At 33.9% G+C, this 18,343-nt stretch overlaps 1 protein-coding gene across 1 annotated transcript; it reads left to right on the top strand.

Annotated features, from left to right (window-relative positions):
- The first annotated feature begins 1,134 nt into the window (after positions 1-1,134).
- Positions 1,135-9,639, top strand: LOC110606669. The gene is made up of 2 exons (XM_021745587.1): positions 1,135-2,200; positions 9,134-9,639. The coding sequence occupies exons 1-2, from the start codon at positions 1,286-1,288 to the stop codon at positions 9,263-9,265; spliced, it is 1,047 nt and encodes a 348-aa protein (XP_021601279.1). The 5' UTR covers positions 1,135-1,285; the 3' UTR covers positions 9,266-9,639.
- The last annotated feature ends 8,704 nt before the right edge of the window (positions 9,640-18,343 follow it).

The raw sequence follows: 18,343 nt of genomic DNA, 5'->3' as shown, positions 1-18,343 counted from the left end.
AATCGATTAATTTGATTCGATTTAATTTAATTTGGCTGATTGAATTTTTTTATTTTTTACACTTTATTTTTAATATTATTAAAATTTAAATTATAATATACTATCTCAATATTATTAAAATAACATAATATTAGTAACAAATTAATTTAGTTTAATTTTATCAATTTCTTATAATTAAAATCAAATTGAATCGAAATAATTAAATTTTTAAAAATTAAAATAAAATTGAAAAAAAAACTGAATTTTTAAATTTATTTAAATCAATCAATTATTTTAATTTAATTTGAATAGTGCTTGTTTAATATATTTTAATTTTTAATAATATTAATTTATAATATAAACTGCAATCCAAACTGTTAAATTTAATTAGTCTTAAATATTTTATTTTTTAATTATTATTTATAAAATAATTTGATCCTAAGTTTTGAATTGCCTGAACATGAAATATATTTTTTAAATTCCATAAGGAAAGTTTTTTAAATGGATTTATGGGTTGTAGATTTAATGGATATAACGTTCATGTGAATATCATTGAAAGAATTCGTTTCAGAAGATCATCGGTTCTGAATAATTTCTTTTCATCAAATCTAAAAAGTTTTTCTCTTTAATGTTTTTTTTTGAAATTAAACGAAACACTCAAATTATTTTGAGAAAGAAAATAAAGAATTTTTTTTCATTGTGTAATTTTATTTAAATGGATGGAAGTATTAATTTTTAAATGGACTGAAAATATAATAAGTGTTGAATTTTAAAATATTAAAATTCATATGTTAATTATACTAAAATTATTAATTAAAGTGTAATATATTCAGATTTAATATTATAAAAAATAATATGTATGAATTAATTTAAAAAATTAATTTGAAGTAAATTATATTTGAAACTCCTAAAAGGGAAGCCCAACTTACCTACATTAATTAATTAATTAATTAAAACAGCAACTTGTCAAATTTGTTATCTTCTAGATTTCCTCTTTTTGGGTAAGCATATCCCCAGTCCACTGCGAACCGCCCAAAAAAATGATCCAATGCAACACAATCCACAATTATTAGCTACGCGTTAATAAATCATTGGTGGGATTAAACACTGACTAATAATACCTCATTGTACCTGACAGTGAAGGTGAGCCATACTGGAGGTGAATAATTAAGTGGGGGACCAACTGACTGTGTGAGGGTTACCTATTAAAACCAACCTCGGCTCTTAACCACTCTTGTTCCCAAATTGCTTCCTTCCTTTCTAGGGTCTGATAGATTCACTTCTGATCCTGCAATAAAGGGCAATCATGGAAGGAGAGGCTTCAGCTGAGTTTCAAGACTGGGAGCTCCTAGTAAACTCCGATACCGACGTGATTAATTCCCCCAATTCCGCCAATAATTCAAGGAATTTTGATGATGTTGAGGCTGATTCTGAAGGTGTGCTCAGGTTAGATTATTTCTCCCCTGAAAATGATAATGGATATGCCAAAACTTTTGCTGATGCCAGTGAAGAGGTTTCCGTTGAGTCTGATAATCCCAGTTGGATTGATCCCGGTTTGGAGAGTGGAGATCAGAGGAGGAATTTTGGTGAATTCTGGTCCGATTTGCGGAGTGATCGGTCTGATGAGCGGAAATCTAGTGATTTCGATGTGAAAAAAGAGGTGGGTTTTGTGGAGAACGTGAAAACCGAAGGTAGTTCTGAAGGGACTGGAGAATATAAAGATAATGGTGAGGAAGGGAAATTCGAGTCTCATAAGGGTACTTTTAATAATTTGGAGGGTAAAACTGAAATAAGCTTGGAGGAGAATGTAAAAAACCAGACAGGTTTTGAAGAATTTGAAGAAAACTGTACTAAGGATAAGGATTTGTGCAAGTTCTGGTCGGATGCAAGTGCTGATAGTCTGGTTTTTGGTGATACTGGGAAGATGAATGAAGGTTCTGAGTTTTTGGGTGAGTCCAACTCTGGAAATGCTCGGGAAGATGAAAATTTGAGCGTTGTTGCAGTTGGAGACAGAAAACCAGGAGGTGATGAGGAGAAGAGGAAGGTAGTTTGGTGGAAGGTTCCTTTTGATTTGTTGAAATATTGTGTTTTCAGGATCAGTCCTGTTTGGACTTTCTCTATGGCTGCAGCTGTATTGGGATTTGTTATCTTGGGGCAGAGATTGTACAAGATGAAGCGCAAGACAAGGAGCTTGCCACTTAAGGTTGCTTTGGATGACAAGGTCAGTCGATTTTATTTAACAGGACAATTTAAATTGATGATAATATGGTTAGATTTGTTAAGTTCTAATTGTAAGTATGAGTTATCATTAGTAGTTTCTGCAATATGTCAGACTCTAGATTTTTTATGGAGATTAGACAATTTCTCTATTGTAGCCAAAGTCCTTGCTGTTAATTTTAGCTCGCTACTTGACGATTTAGCACCAAGCCATATTATTATTTGGGGTGAGGAATCGGTTGGTTTGCTGGAAATTTCCAAAGGAACAATTTCAGCAAAATCTCATAATTTCTTATGAAATATAAAAGTTGCAGAAATATAGAAGTTGCTGTAACACTCCTTACTGAGTAGGACTGACACAAACTTTACTTTTTTATTTTTGCAAAACTATTCATTGTAATTAATAATATATAGAAATTCGAGTTATTAGGTGAATCATGTAAATTTGATAATATAATTAAGTTATATGTATTATAACTATACATGGACTCAGAGACTCTAACAACTAGCTATGATAAAAGCCTTGATGTATGATGTTGATTTCTAGTCGACTCCACTCTGTGTTTATAAGGGCTGAGAATGTATTAAGATTGATGCTATATTTTTGTGAGCCTGTTAGTAAATGTTAATATATTTGCATTTATTGCATACTTTAAGACATGATAATTTGCTATGAACATAAGATTTGCAATTATGGCAAAAGATGATGGTTTATTGATTCTGAAGAAAATATTTGATATGCACAAGTAGGGCCGAGTATTCGGTCAGTTCGGTTAAAAACTGAACCAAACTGAATAAATTAAAAACCAAATTATTAAAATTATAAAATCAAATTGAACCGATTTAAAAAAATAATTGAATTGAATCGAATCGTCAAAAATCAGTTCGATTTAGTTTGGTCATTTGGTTTCTTCCCTTTCATTTAGAGAAAGGAAGAATTGAGGTTAAAAGATTTTTTTCCACTGCATTTATATAGGGGTGAGCACCCTAAAAAACTTGATGATATGATTCACACCTATGCTACAATATCATAAGCCAAAAATATTTATGAACATCTTCATTCTCATTCCAGCCATATGCAACAGTTACCAGATGCAAAGAAATATAGTAAATCAATACTATCTATACCCATGAACAATTACCTAGATGCTAAGAAAAACAATAAAGTAATCCTTGACTCAAAACAAACATCAATCTATTTTATCTTTTCATAATAGAAGTGAAATCAATTTTGCAATACAACAAAAATGTAAAATGGAAGACTCAGTCTTTCCAATAGAAACAAAATCACATATTCGTCAGTCAGTCACTGGGTGCGATGTCGTGATGAACTCCACTGTGATGGATGCTGTCACCGTTGCTAGATCCACTTGTGACTTGACATGGCTGTTGAATGCTACATCCACTCATGAGTTTTGATGGCAGAAGGTGGCATCACGGGCCCATTGTCGGTCATTCGGGAGAGGAACCGAAGGCGGGAAGAAGAAGAATGAAAACAGAGAAGAGAAGGGAGTGAAAAATCAAAGCTGAGGCGCGAGTGAAAGAGCAAAGATGAAAACAGAGGTGAGAGAAAGAGAGAGAGAAAGAGAGAGAGAAAGAGAGAGCTCCACATGCAAGAGCGAGCACAGGTGCAAGAACGAGAGCGAGTCAACAGGATAGCAAGAGTTGGCTATGTCAATCGGTAGTCAACACAAAGGAGAAGTTGGAGAGAAAAAGGGTCATCGGTGTAGAGGAAAGGGAGAGTTAGGGTATAAAGTTGGAAGTTATAAGTTTATAGTACCAGTTTGAGTGGTTAAAATCTTTCCATCTAAAATGGACCATTAAGATTTCATTGATTTTAAGTAAAAAAAAAAAAAGGTAAAAGAGAGCTTGCTAATCTTAAGAATTGAATTTATGACCTTCAACGGTCATAAAAATGCCACAATCATAAAAGAAATATTTTCAACTTATATTTATTCGGTTAGTTTAGTTATACAGATTTTTATTTTTTAAAACCGAACCGAATTTCCTAATAAACCAAATTAAAAATTTAATTTGGTTTGATTCGGTCAGTTATTTCAATTTGAACCGAATTTTGCTCACCCTTATGCACAATGGTGCAAATTTGAACTAATATCTTATATTAGAATTTTAACAATTATGTTATGTACTATGTTAATTGCATTTTACTATATGCATAACAATGTGTATGCTTGTAAATGCTTGCTCCATATTATTATTTGTTTGCAATTACTCCACTGAGCATAAGTTCAGCGTGTTGATTTTTACCTCACGAGGGATGTAAATAATAACAACTAATAATGTAAAAAGCTAATTTAAGTCCATATGTGTAATTGCATATAGTATAGCATGTGGCATTCTTTACTCAGCTAGCTATCTTGCAGACAGGTAAGGATGTTACAGTTGCTGTCAGCTTACACACATTTTAAAAAAGATTAGGTTCAGTCAAAGTGACCTGAACTAGATCAATCATTTAAAAATAGAAAACTGAACTGAAACCGATTTAATTAAAAACCAAACTGAATCAAACTGAAGTAACTGTGGTTCAATTTGTTTTGATAGTTCAGTTTTGAAGAGAAAACTCAATCATGATACAGGTGCAAGCAATGAAGTAGATATAGGAAAAATAAATTTTCCCTTCTCTCAATTCTCAATATCAAATCAAAAGAAAAAAAAAATTCTTATCAATAATTGCTCTAAAGAATACACATTAGAAAATTGAACTTGATCATATCCCAATCAAACGTTTTTTCCACAATCGAAAAATTAACTGAAGACCGTGTAGAAAATGATGAAACCATACAGCTACAATCTGATTCTTTGACTGCCTGCAATTTCCATTTTTTTTAACCATGCAAGAGAGACAAATGATTTAAAGGAAGAGGCACAGATGGTGATAGTTGACAGTGACATTCATAGAAAAAGGGGAAAAAAGAATCAAGAGGATGAAAACTAGAATTTTTTTTTTTTTGTCAAAAGAAAACTAGAAAATTAGTGCGGAAGAATTGAAATGAAGTTTAATACATATCGACACATATAAAAGCTAATCATTCAACACTTCATGACTTGAAAACAAAAAAAAAGAAATACATTGATTTGCAATCCCATAGAAAGTTCAGTGCTACTAAACATGTAGCAAAAAGCAAATGATAGAGAGTGCGGGTGTTCCACCAATATGGAGACAAGCTTCAACAACTAATCACCTTAGGAATCAAAATTAGCTTTAGCTGTAAGGTAGGAAAGACATCATACAGTCAATGAAGGTTGCAGCCATTTGGGGTGAGGCAGTGGGTTGAGAAGGGAATCCATTGGACACTGAGGAAGACACTGACAGAGAAGGTTACAAAGTCAAAGTGAGAGAGGCTATTGGAGTGTGTGAGAGCACGAGAGAGATGAACAGTGACAGATAAGAAAAGAAGGAATAGGCTGGGGTCTTTTAATTGACTTAGGTCTAATTGATGACTTGCAATTGTTATAATGGATGCTACAATTGATTTGTGAAAAAAAAAATAAAGAAGTTTGTTGGAGGTGAGGATTGAACACAGAACCATCAATTAATGTAAATACACATTAGAAAATTGAACTTGATCATATCCCAATCAAACGTTTTTTCCACAATCGAAAAATTAACTGAAGACCGTGTAGAAAATGATGAAACCATACAGCTACAATCTGATTCTTTGACTGCCTGCAATTTCCATTTTTTTTAACCATGCAAGAGAGACAAATGATTTAAAGGAAGAGGCACAGATGGTGATAGTTGACAGTGACATTCATAGAAAAAGGGGAAAAAAGAATCAAGAGGATGAAAACTAGAATTTTTTTTTTTTTGTCAAAAGAAAACTAGAAAATTAGTGCGGAAGAATTGAAATGAAGTTTAATACATATCGACACATATAAAAGCTAATCATTCAACACTTCATGACTTGAAAACAAAAAAAAAGAAATACATTGATTTGCAATCCCATAGAAAGTTCAGTGCTACTAAACATGTAGCAAAAAGCAAATGATAGAGAGTGCGGGTGTTCCACCAATATGGAGACAAGCTTCAACAACTAATCACCTTAGGAATCAAAATTAGCTTTAGCTGTAAGGTAGGAAAGACATCATACAGTCAATGAAGGTTGCAGCCATTTGGGGTGAGGCAGTGGGTTGAGAAGGGAATCCATTGGACACTGAGGAAGACACTGACAGAGAAGGTTACAAAGTCAAAGTGAGAGAGGCTATTGGAGTGTGTGAGAGCACGAGAGAGATGAACAGTGACAGATAAGAAAAGAAGGAATAGGCTGGGGTCTTTTAATTGACTTAGGTCTAATTGATGACTTGCAATTGTTATAATGGATGCTACAATTGATTTGTGAAAAAAAAAAATAAAGAAGTTTGTTGGAGGTGAGGATTGAACACAGAACCATCAATTAATGTTTTAAGCCGTTAACCGCCAGGCTGTAAGTAGTCTTGATGTAATAGGTATTTGATAAATTATTCATATTGGTTCAGTTTTCCAAAAAGATCCCTTTAAAAACCAACTAAGTAAAGTGATTTTCCTTAAAAATAAACTGAACTGAATTTTTAATTCTTTGATTCAGTTGTTATTTTGGTTTAAACTGAATTGTGCGCATTCCTAATTTTATTATGTGTGTGAAAGCTATAAGAATAATCGTAAAGATTCCCTCAACATCCTGTAATAAAAACACTTGGTTCGTTAGCTTAGTGTTCAAACTCCAAGTGCTATTTGTCTTAGCCTTTGAACATGTGAGATGGGTTTATTACTATATTTGCATGGCATGAGAATCCATTTGTCACTCCAAACTTTAATGTTCTGGTTTTTTGCAATATCCCAGACAATGCATTGCTTCAATCCCTTGCTAAACATACTCTGTTCTAGATGGGTTTTGGATTCAACCCTACATTATTATAGTAAGGGAATCCTAACTGTGGCAATAACGTCCTTTATAAACAGCCATCAAAGACAGGTATTTAACCCCTAGCCCTGGCTGTCTTAAGCTAAAGGATTGAAATCCTGAAAATCCAGCCTTCATCTGCTTTAGATGGAAACATTTCTCTCCATCTTAACTAATGAATTTTCTGTTCATTCTCCTTCTGGCCGCTTCAAAACCTCCATATTCAATATTTAACTTTTTCACAAAGGTGTTGAAGCAGTAAAAAGTGGTCATGTACCTATGGACGTGTTGGATACTTGGGTTATAGGCTTAATGAGCATCTTTTTGCTCCTGCAAAATTTCTTCCCACTCTTGAATTTCTTTTCATATGGCAAACCCAAATATTTTTCATATTTATCGATGCCCCTTGCACATAGAATGGTAATGTTTTTTCTAATTCATTTCTAGAGATTATTTAATAACCAAGTTGAGTTTGTTGCCAAGGTGTGTAACCTTATCATTTGCGTATCTTTTTAATTTTCAAGCATTCATGTGGCATGCATTTTATCATCAATTAATAGCAAGAGTCAAAGATGGAGCCAAAGCTTCGGGAGCTCTTAATTACACTTAACATGCACTTGGCTATGATGTAACAGATAAAGTTAATAAAAATGAAATTATATTCTTTTAATTTATTGTACATATTTTGATAAGTAATTTATTAATCTTATTTTTATTAGTGATGATACTTCAAATGAGAATATATCTGTTGTTTTCCTATTTTTCTCTAGATAATAATGAATTAACTTTACATTCTTTTTATGTAATTAAATTTAATAATATTTATCTAAACACAAATTTTAATAGTTGAATTTAAATATTTAATTCAAGTTTCAGACAATTATACTTCACTGAATTTGTGCTAATTCACTTTTTATGGGTGAATACTTCATAAATAAAAAATACGAATATTATCCTTTGACTGAAATTCCTGGCTCTGCTACTGGTGAGTGTGATGCTATTGCTGCTGTTCTGTACGCTTACGCATACTGGGTGGTTTGCTTTCAGAGTGTGCTTTGTCTTTGCTTAGACCTGACAAGTCCTCTGCACATTGGTTTAGGTGTATGGTGTTAGAAATTATATACATGGAAACAATTAATATATTATACACAAGGAGATGATTAATATATAAATGACCAAGGAGAAGGAACAAGAAGTTGAGTTCATAATTAAAATTAATAGAAGAACAACTTAAGAGGGTTACCAATTTTGTTTTTTCAGTACTAGCATGGAGAGTGGAGTCTGTGGTTTGCTATTATGATCTTTTCTATTCTTCTTCTTCTTTTTTTTTTCTTTCCCTTCCTCTCCAACCGTGTTTGGTGTTTGCTACTTTCTTGCACTCTGTTGTGAGCAAACGTGTGTTGAACCAGTTTTAGTGGTTATCATTGTAGTATTGGATGCCATTGCATTTAGTTATTACTACATACAAATTGAAATGTTATACGTAACTATGCAAGTGAACCATTACCATCTTTGATAAATGCGCACCTCGGATTACTCGGGGGTGTTCTGGCAGCTTGCTTCTGTCTTAGGCCCCAAGTGCTTGTGTGCCGTGACACATTTATGCCTTCTGACACCTGTGTCAAAGTCACATAATAAAGATAGTTTTGCTTTATAAGTGCCTTCATTGTATGCTTATTTTTACTAGTTCTATTCAAGATCTTAAGATAGGCCGTCAGACATTGTGGACCATAATAATTATTCAGTTGTGTTGCTTCTCAACTATAATTAGATTCTGATTAAATCTTGAGTGTACACCCGAGAAGATGTTTTTTTTTGGTTTAACATATAGCATAAAGTTGTTCATTTCCACAGGGGGGGGAGGGGGCTTTGGGTCAGTTTTCCCAAATCAAGAAAAAGATATTGAAGATTCTATTTTGCAAATAAATTTGTGTTTCCTGTGGGGAATTCAGGAAACAAAAGTTAAGTAAAAATCGTTTTTTTTATTTCTGATATCTATATACATGTTTTCATTTTTTTTTTTTGCCTGTTTGCAGAAGGTGTCTCAGTTCATGAGTCGTGCTGCACGACTTAATGAAGCATTCTCAGTGGTGAGGCGGGTGCCTATTGTTCGGCCTTTGTTGCCTGCAGCTGGGACGAGTTCATGGCCTATAACAACTTTGAGGTGAAAAAAAACGAAAACTGTTGTGGAGTAGCTACAATGATTGGCTGCTGATTGGGTGAATTCATGTTAAGTGATGATTTTTGAGATAAAAATTGTTGTGGAGTAGGTATAATGGGGAAGCATGGGGAAGCATCAAGTAAACATGCTTAAGAGTTAAATATCCATCTTGCTTTGCTCTGTAAGTAACGTGAGTGTTTAAGATGTTCTTGTGTGTAAACTTGTTCGTGTATAAATGCCAAACCGATTTATGTCAAATGGCCTGATTGGGTACAAGGTCAAAGAAGCTATTATGTATTCTTGTTATCATGTTGGGTATGTGTAATTAGCGTTGTAATGTTTGTACTTTAAAATGAGCATATGGTAATTTCTATTCCTTCATTTGGTTCTGTTATACCTCTTAAAAAATTAGATCTATTTTAGAGAGGATTGATGTCCAGACTTACCTCGTTTTTTGCAGAGAAGCTATAGTTTTCTTTTATTTATTTTTTGTTTTTTTAATGCTTTTAACATTTATTAGAACTCGAGCTCGAGATTTAAGTCTCAAACTGCTCCAAGCTAAGCTTACTGTTTAATGTGGCACCTCTGTTAATATCTCTCCAGATATGAATTTCTTACAAGCCAGAATACGAAAATTGATGTATTTCCTTCTGATGACCCGCCAACCTAACTTAGCAAGAAAAACCTATGGAATTGCGGGCTCCATGAGGAATGATATTAGTTTTTATTTTATAACAGAGAACTGATATTACTTGTTGGAGTTAAATTCGTAGTTTTCTCCACTCGTGAAATATTGGAATTTTTTTAGAAAAATATTTTTAAAAAAATTGAAAAATGGAGCTGCATGTTCAGATATCCTAATTTTTCGCCTGGAAGGGTATATTTGCTGAAATTTTGTGAAGCAAATGATTATAGGTATTGGTGGATGATCTTCTTGCCCACCAAGATCTTTGGTCAATGAAGTAGTCAGACCCAATCAGTGGTATGTTATCGCATACACAAGGGGTTTATAATTGTGGATCTGCCCTTCTTGTATTCATAATAAACAAAATTTATCATTAGTGACGTTGTCATTATCTTTCGTACAGGGACGATGTCGAGTGTGGATCTGTAAAATAAGAATATACTAGGCGGTTTGTTGTGGGCAACCTCTTCATACTTACGTTAATGAGTGATTTATAGAGAATTTCAAATAAAAGCTTAAGAGAATAATTTGAGCAAAGATTGTGAGCTGATATATCTAAGATGTCCCTTTTTATATATCCAAAGTTGGTTGATTTTTAGTGGGATTAGGATTCATTTTTGAAGCACGTCTTAGTCCTAGGCTATGGAGTTTTGGTTTATATGTTTGGAACTCTTGTTATCATAGGACTTTCGATGTCGTCAATGTGTATTTCGACTTGTGGGTCAAAATCTGAGGCTTTCGATTTGTGGGCATAATCTTTGAGGATTTGGCCACAAGATAGAATTCTCAAGGGTTTTGGCCCGAAAAAAAAGAAGGAAGAAATAGTGTTTGGTAAAGGTTAATTTTTTATTTTTTTTACATTTATTTATACAAAAGAATGGATGAATCTGGAAGGAAAAAAAAATAGAAATTCTCAGCTAGCTATTGTAAAGCTATACACCAAAAGAGGAAAAAAATGTGTGGGTAGTTTCCGAAACTGAGTTAAAAGGGTGCGTTTTAATTCTGCTTAAAACCCACCGTTTTAACTTAGCTCTTAAAAGCGTCATTGTGTTGGATCTTCGTTTGCTTCATTCTTTACACCTTCCCCACAAGATGAACATGACAAAAGCATAAGGAGTTTCATCTTGGAAAGCAAACGATGGAACTGCTAGAACCAAAGGCCTTCGTGAAGAGATCTGCGACTTGGTGCTTAGAGGGAACATGGCGAGTGACAATGAAGCCTTTGGTGACTTGATTACTAACAACATGGTAGTCGATTTTCAAGTGCTTTGTACATTCATGGAATTCGTGCTTCGTACATTCATGGAATACTGGGTTTGACGCAATGTGTAAAGCAACCTTATTGTCGCAGTGAAGAGGAATAGGAAGGGCGAGATTGACTTGAAAGGCTCGTAAGAGGTACGAGATCTACTGAAGCTCACAAACGGTAGCAACCATACTTCTATACTTGGCTTCTGTTGATGACCTACTAACTGTTATCTGCTTTTTTATTTTTCATGAAATTGGAGATGAGCCTAGAAAAATGCAAAATCTTGTGAGGGATTTCATGGAGATAGGGCAAGCCGCCCGTCTGAATCACAAGAAGCAGAAAGTTGAAGGGCGTTGTTGACCGAAAAGAAAAGGCCTTTCTTTGGATTCCCTTTAAGGTATCAGACCATATGTAAGGTGACATCAAGGTGAGGTTTTCTAGGCACTTGCATGTACTAACTAAGTTGCTGTATGGAATAGGTTATGTCTGGTCGCGTGAGTGCAAGATACAACAGGCATCCTACCAATCTTCGGTACTGCTCAAGATTGGGTAAGATTTCTCTCAAATCTATGTCAAGTTTGAGACCAGTAGGAAAGAGAAAGTGAGTTACTTTGGCATGTTGTAATCTAATGTCTCGCACAATATCATTGACATTGTAATACCTGGCTAAACTCCAGCGTCAGAATTTTAACTTTCCAATGGAATCTCCATCGGAATCCGGAATCTCGAAGCTGGAATCTTTAGAAGGGTAAAATAGGATTTTCATAAAATGAATTTGAAGCTTTTTTTGGTATGTTTTTTTTAAAAAACAAAGGGGTTTTAGAGGAGTTTGAAGGTTTGGCCGTCGAATCTTCAAGTTCGGCCACCGAAGGTGGCTTCTCCAACCACCTATAAAAGGTCTTCAGCCCAAAAATGTGAGAACTCTTTCTCCATTTTCGGGCAGAGGTGAGTCCATGCACTCTCCTTGATGTTTTTGTGGAGTTTCTTCAAATTCCTTAAATAATTCATTAGCTTTTACTTTGATTTTGAAGATTTGAGTTTGAATTTCAAGTTTTAGCTTTTGGAGACCCTTCGGAGATCGGTTACCCTCTTCTCCAAATCTTGGTTGCTGTCACCCTTGTGTCTCCAAAGAGGTAAGTTCAATCCTTGCCTTTTCTTCTGTTTTCTGAAAGTTTTCAGCAAGATTTATAGGTGATTAAGGGGTTATTGATGCATGCAAGTTTGTTATTTTAAGTTTATAGGTTTGAGTTTAGATTTGATGATGGATGTTTTTTCTTGGATTCTTGATTAATGCATGTTGAGTTTAGGTCAATTTTAGGTGTTCCTTATGCGTGTTAAGTGAGTATGGCTGTTTTAAGCTTTTGCATGTATGTTAGGAAACCGTTTTGGGACTGTGAGCTTAAGGTAGAATCGGGTTCTACCTTGCTGGAGAACCAAGGTTCGGCCACTGAACCTGTCTATGGAGGTAGCCATTTGGTCACCTAACCTGCCCCCGAAGGTTTTGCCTTTCGGATCTGTGAGGGACCTTTGGCAGTTGAACCTGCCGCCGAAAGTCTCCTGGTCAGCCTTTTCTGCTTATTTCCTACGAATGTTCTTGTGTGTTCTTAGGGATTTCTTGGAGGGTTGTTTTAAGTGTTCTAAAAATTATGTTTGGTCCCTCATCTGAGTCCATCTGTGTAGGATCGGACTTGAGAGACCATAGAGGCTTGCAGTGAGATAACTGCTTCAGGGTTAGGCGTGTGTCAGCCAGAGGTGAGTACAATTGAACTGATCTATTATTTTAAAGAAATCAAACTTTTTAAATATGCTCATGCATCACGAATGCCATGTATATACGATTAGGTTATTTTGCATTGGAGTTCATAAATATGATGCATTGTATAAATTATTGTTATTGTGGATGGACGTTGGATGATCCACTAGCCCTCGAGTACATTATGATATGTTATAATGGATATGGAAAGATCAGGGTTGCCCATTCTTTGCCTCTAGCACTATGTAAGGGAAAGATCAGGGCTGCCCATTCTACGCCCCTGACACTATGGACATGTTATGTTATGTTTAAGAGAAAGTCCTGAGGAGTACCCATCGAGGGCCGGACACTATTAGAATTGGTAGAGGGTTATTGGTGACAAGTCCATCTTGATGTGAATTATTTGTGTTGTGGCGCATTCATATGATTATATGTTTTATTAAACTGTTTTTCTTATGTTCTGCTCATTAGGCTCTTGTAGCTCATCCCCTTTCCCCTAACCCCAGGTTTGCAGGATCAGAGTTAGCTCGAAAAGTCGGCTGAGTTGTTGGTATAGCCTGTTGTAATAGTATAGTTGTGGACATGTATTAATTTGTGGATTAGAATTGTGCTTTGCCTGAGTTCTTCCTTGTAATCCTTGCTTCATGATCCTTTTATGTAAAAGTTTTTAAGTATAAGTTATATTTGAACCGAGCTTAAGGCACATAATGTTGACCATACTGGAGCATTTGATGAGGGCTCTAGTATGAGTTTTATGTTTTCAGTTATGATGCATGCACAGGTCGAGTCTTGGTTCATGTAATGATTATATTTTTGTTGTTCGTGTGATTATGTATGAGATTATATCAGATGTAGCAAGATATATAGTAGGTTTGCTACAGGCTCCGTCGACCTTAAGTCGATCTAAACTCTAGCGCCGGTAGCGGTCCGGTTCCCGGATCATTACAAACATATTTTCATTGATGCAGAAACATACTCTAATTGGATCTGGCTATCTCAATCCTAAAGAAGTAGCGAACATGTTCGAGATCTTTAATTGTGAAGACACTATGCAAATAAGTTTTTGTGTCTTTGATTAATTGTTCACTTGGTCCGGTAATCAACATGTCATCAACGTAGACAATTAGGGTTAGAAAAGTAGCACCGGACCCCTCAGTTAAAAAAAAAGTGATCTGTCTAAGATTGCTTAAAACCATAGGAACACTGTTTAGAGGTGCTCAATGTTCTATTGTCTTCCAACCTGTTTGAGACCATATAAACTCTTCACAAGCTTCAACACTTGCTCTTTGGGCACTGCATAGCCTTCAGGAGCTTGCATATATAGATCTTCCTCTATGTGTCAATGAAGATAAGCATTATTGATGTCCAATTGATGTACCTGCTATCTTTTAGCAGCTGCTATAGCTAAAAACACTCTCACTATTACCAGTTTGGTGACAGGAGAGAAGCTGTCATGATAATCAACCCCAGCCAATTGATTGTACCCTTTTGCTTCTAACCTGGTTTTGTACTTTTCTACAGTACCATTTGGGATATACAATCCTGAAAACCCATTTAGATGCAATTGCTTTCTTTCTTGCAGGAAAATCAGTTAGAATCCATGTATTGTTGTTTTCTAATGCTTCCAATTCACTTTGCATGACATTTACCCAATTACTGTCATTTCTAGCTTCAAAATAAGCCTTAGATTCTGTTATAGTAGATAAAGCAGCCATAAAATTAATATATCCATGATTAAAAATAGGTGAATCAGTGAAGAAAGTGAATGAAAGACAAGGTGAAGTGTCTATTGTAGGACTTAAGGTAAAATTTTCTTTTGTAATTTGGGCAGCATAATCATTTAACTACTGAGGCTTTCCAACATGTCTATTGCTCCTTCTTATTGTTGGTTGTGCTATTGGTACTAGACTTGGTATGGTTATTTCTGGTTCTTAGTGTTCTTGCTCATGTGAAGTTTCTGAAATTATGTCATTAGTTTCTATTTCTGGTATGAGTTTAGGTAGTAGTGTAGGGTTGGGTGAAGGATCTTCATGTGATTGGTATGGATAAGTGTTTTCATAAAAGACCACATCTCTGGAAATGAATATTTTTTGATTTTTCAAACCATATACTTTATATGCCTTAGAACCAGGAACAAAACCTAGAAAAATACTTTTGAAAGCTCTTTCTTTAAACTTTTATTTATGTAGCATTGTGTTTATTGCGAAGCCCAAACACCCAAACACTTTAAACTAAGAATAGTTGGGTTTTTTTTTTGAAATAAAACTTCAAATGGCATTTTCCAATTTAAAACTTTGCTAGGGAGTGAATTATTGATGTGTGTAGCAAAAAGAAATGACTCACTCCCAAACACGTTAGGTAAGTTGGACTAAAACATGATAGCTCTTACCACTTGGAGAAGTATTTGTGTTTTCTCTCAACTACTCTATTATGTTGTGGAGTGTATGGATCATGACTTTTGGTGTAAAATTTCCTTTTCTTTAAAAAATATTGTGCACAAATTATTTAGAAATTTTGTACTATTGTCTGATCAGACTATTTTGACACATTTATTAAATTGATTTTGAATCATGATGAGAAAATCCTTTAAAATCATATGAACACTTAGATTTTTCTTTTAAAAGATATGTCCAAATAAATCTAAAGAAATCATCTACAATGGTTAAAATTTAAATTGCACCAATAGTTGATTTTGTTGAATATGGTCCCCATAGGTCTATTTGAATTAAATAAAAAACTTTAGTTGAAATGTGACTTTTATGGAAGCCAATCCTTTGCTGTTTGGTTAGAGGACATATATAATAAATATGAAAAATATCATGATTGATATTTGGATCATCAATATGGAGTAATTTTCACTTAGAGGCATGGCCAAGTCTTGAATACCATAAGGAATACAATTGAAAATAAGCGTTTGAAGAAACTTGATTACTAAGAATATACTTGAGGTTTTCTTGATTAACAAAGGATTCAGAGCACATGGAGACCTTCATGCATTCTTGCAACTGTCATAATAGTTTTACTCACTAGGTCCTGCAAAAGACACTTATTAGATAGGAACTGGACTGTGATTTGTGAATTTTGTGTGAATTTGTTGATAGATAAGAGATTTTGTTGAAAACAAGGGACATGTAGAACATTGTAAAGGGTAATTCTGGGACTCGAAGTAACAGTCCTAATATGCATGACAGATTGTATACTTCCATCTGATAGATTAAATGTAAGGTTTAGCTTAGGTTTGGTATATTGAGAGAACAATTTTAAGTCATGGCACATATGTGATTTGGCTCTAATGTCTGTAGGACCTCTCACATTCATAGCAGTGTTATTAAAATCAGGATTTCCCACATTTTGTACTCCCTTTTGTTTCTCAACACTTAGAACCATTGAATAGGCTTTGTATACATTAGGCAAGGGCTTCATAATCAATATTTGGTTCTTGACATGACCATAAGAATCAAGGAGAACCATTAAAAACCGAATAACTTTATTTCCATTTTTCAATTCAGTATTGATTTTGGCAAAATCACAAATCCAAGTAGGATAAATTTTTCAATCCAATTCATCTTGCAATCTTTTAAGTTTAGTAAAATAGACTGTAACAGATATTCCGGTCTATGTTAAGGAACTAATATCTCTTTTGATCTGAAAAATTAAAGGCCCATTACTTTGCCGAAAGCTTCTTTTAATATTTTTCCATAAACATCTTGCAGATGGTGTGTATACAAAAGCACCAACTAATTCTTTTGATAAATAGTTTAGTATCCAAGAAATTACCATGCTATCATCCTTTTGTCATTTTTTGTAAATTGGAGAGTCTGGTTCTGGCCTTTTTTCCTTTCCATCGATGAATCCCAACTTATCCTTGGCTTGTAAAGCAATAACGACTGCTCTACTCCAAGATAGATAGTTCGTGCCATCCATATGCACACTAACTAATTGCATTCAAGGGTTATCAACACTCTGAAGGGTTATCAAATCATTTATCAAATCATTGAGAACTTTTTCAGTATCGGATTTATAATTAGTATTAGCCATTTTAACTTTGTAAGGTTAAAAAAAAAATTGTATTAGGTTTATCCTGCTCTGATACCATGAAAAAAAAAGAAGAAATAGTAATTGGTAAATGTTGATATTTTATTTCTTTGTACGCCTGTTTATACAAAAGAATAGATGAATTTGGAAGGAAAAGCAAATAAAAAATTACCCGCTAGCTACCATACAACTATACACCAAAAAAGGAAAAAAATGTATGGGTAATTTCTTAAACTTAGTTAAAATAATATGTTTTAATTTTGCTTTAAACGCATCGCTTTAACTTATCTCCTAAAAAGGTCATCGTGTTGGATCTTGGTTTACTTCATTCTTTACATGGCTCTTGGGTTTAAACTTTGGGGTTTCAGCACCATGAGTACTGAGACCCTTGGGTTTCAATTCTAAGATGAAACCCTTGGGGTTTAAAACTTTGGGTTAAAAAACTTTTAAGTTCTATTATCACCTTAGGTACTGAAACTTTGTATTATTTCACCTTAAGTTTTTTTCTTTATACAATATCAATAAGTTTTAGCTACGTTAAATTTTAAATTTCTCATATGTAGAATACCTTTTTAAAAAATACTATGTTAATATAATTTGAGTTCTATTTATTTTATATATATTTTTTTATGTTTGAGATGTTTAAGAAAATTAATGAATTAAAAATATTTTTCTGATTACAAGCAAACTTAACTTGTTTTTTTTTAAAAAAAAGACTTATTTTTCGGAAGAAATATTTTGACTTTAAAAATTTTATTAATATTACTGAATTTATATATATATATATATATAACATATTTATTTTTTAATATTACAATTAAATAATAAAAAATAAATTATTTTTTAGATAATATTTTCTATATATAAATTATTTTTCTAAAAATAAATGGAGCCTTGAAATATTGCGACGAAAATATTTCTGCGACTTGCAACTTGTCAGTATAATTCTTACTTGTACAAATAAGGGTTGAGGTGTGAAAAATTGGTATTGTGATCATAGAAAAAGTGTTGTCTAAACCAAAGTATATAAACACCAATCGATTTCTGCTATACTGTATGACTTCTTCCTGGGGAACACAGCATCAAGGTCACGAGGACTTCTATTTTCCAGCTGAAGATTTTGGGACCGTGACGCTCGACGGGCGATAAAGATAAGGTAAGGCTGTGTAGAAAGATGCAACGAGGAAACTCTTCTGGGTCGAAAGCCGTGCAAAGACGTAAGGGGATACGGAATATTTCCTCGTAACGGTTGAAAGAGGAAAGGAAAGGCTAGCGAGCTAACCATTTATATTAAATTTATTAAGCTCTCCCTTTTTACCTAGCATAATAACTAAATAACTCAAGAAGAGTAGCAGTTCTACTA

Source organism: Manihot esculenta, chromosome 18, assembly GCF_001659605.2.
Source record: "Manihot esculenta cultivar AM560-2 chromosome 18, M.esculenta_v8, whole genome shotgun sequence".
Taxonomy (NCBI): Eukaryota; Viridiplantae; Streptophyta; class Magnoliopsida; order Malpighiales; family Euphorbiaceae; genus Manihot; species Manihot esculenta.
Note: the sequence above shows the minus strand (reverse complement) of the source record. Positions and strands in the feature narration are given on the sequence as shown.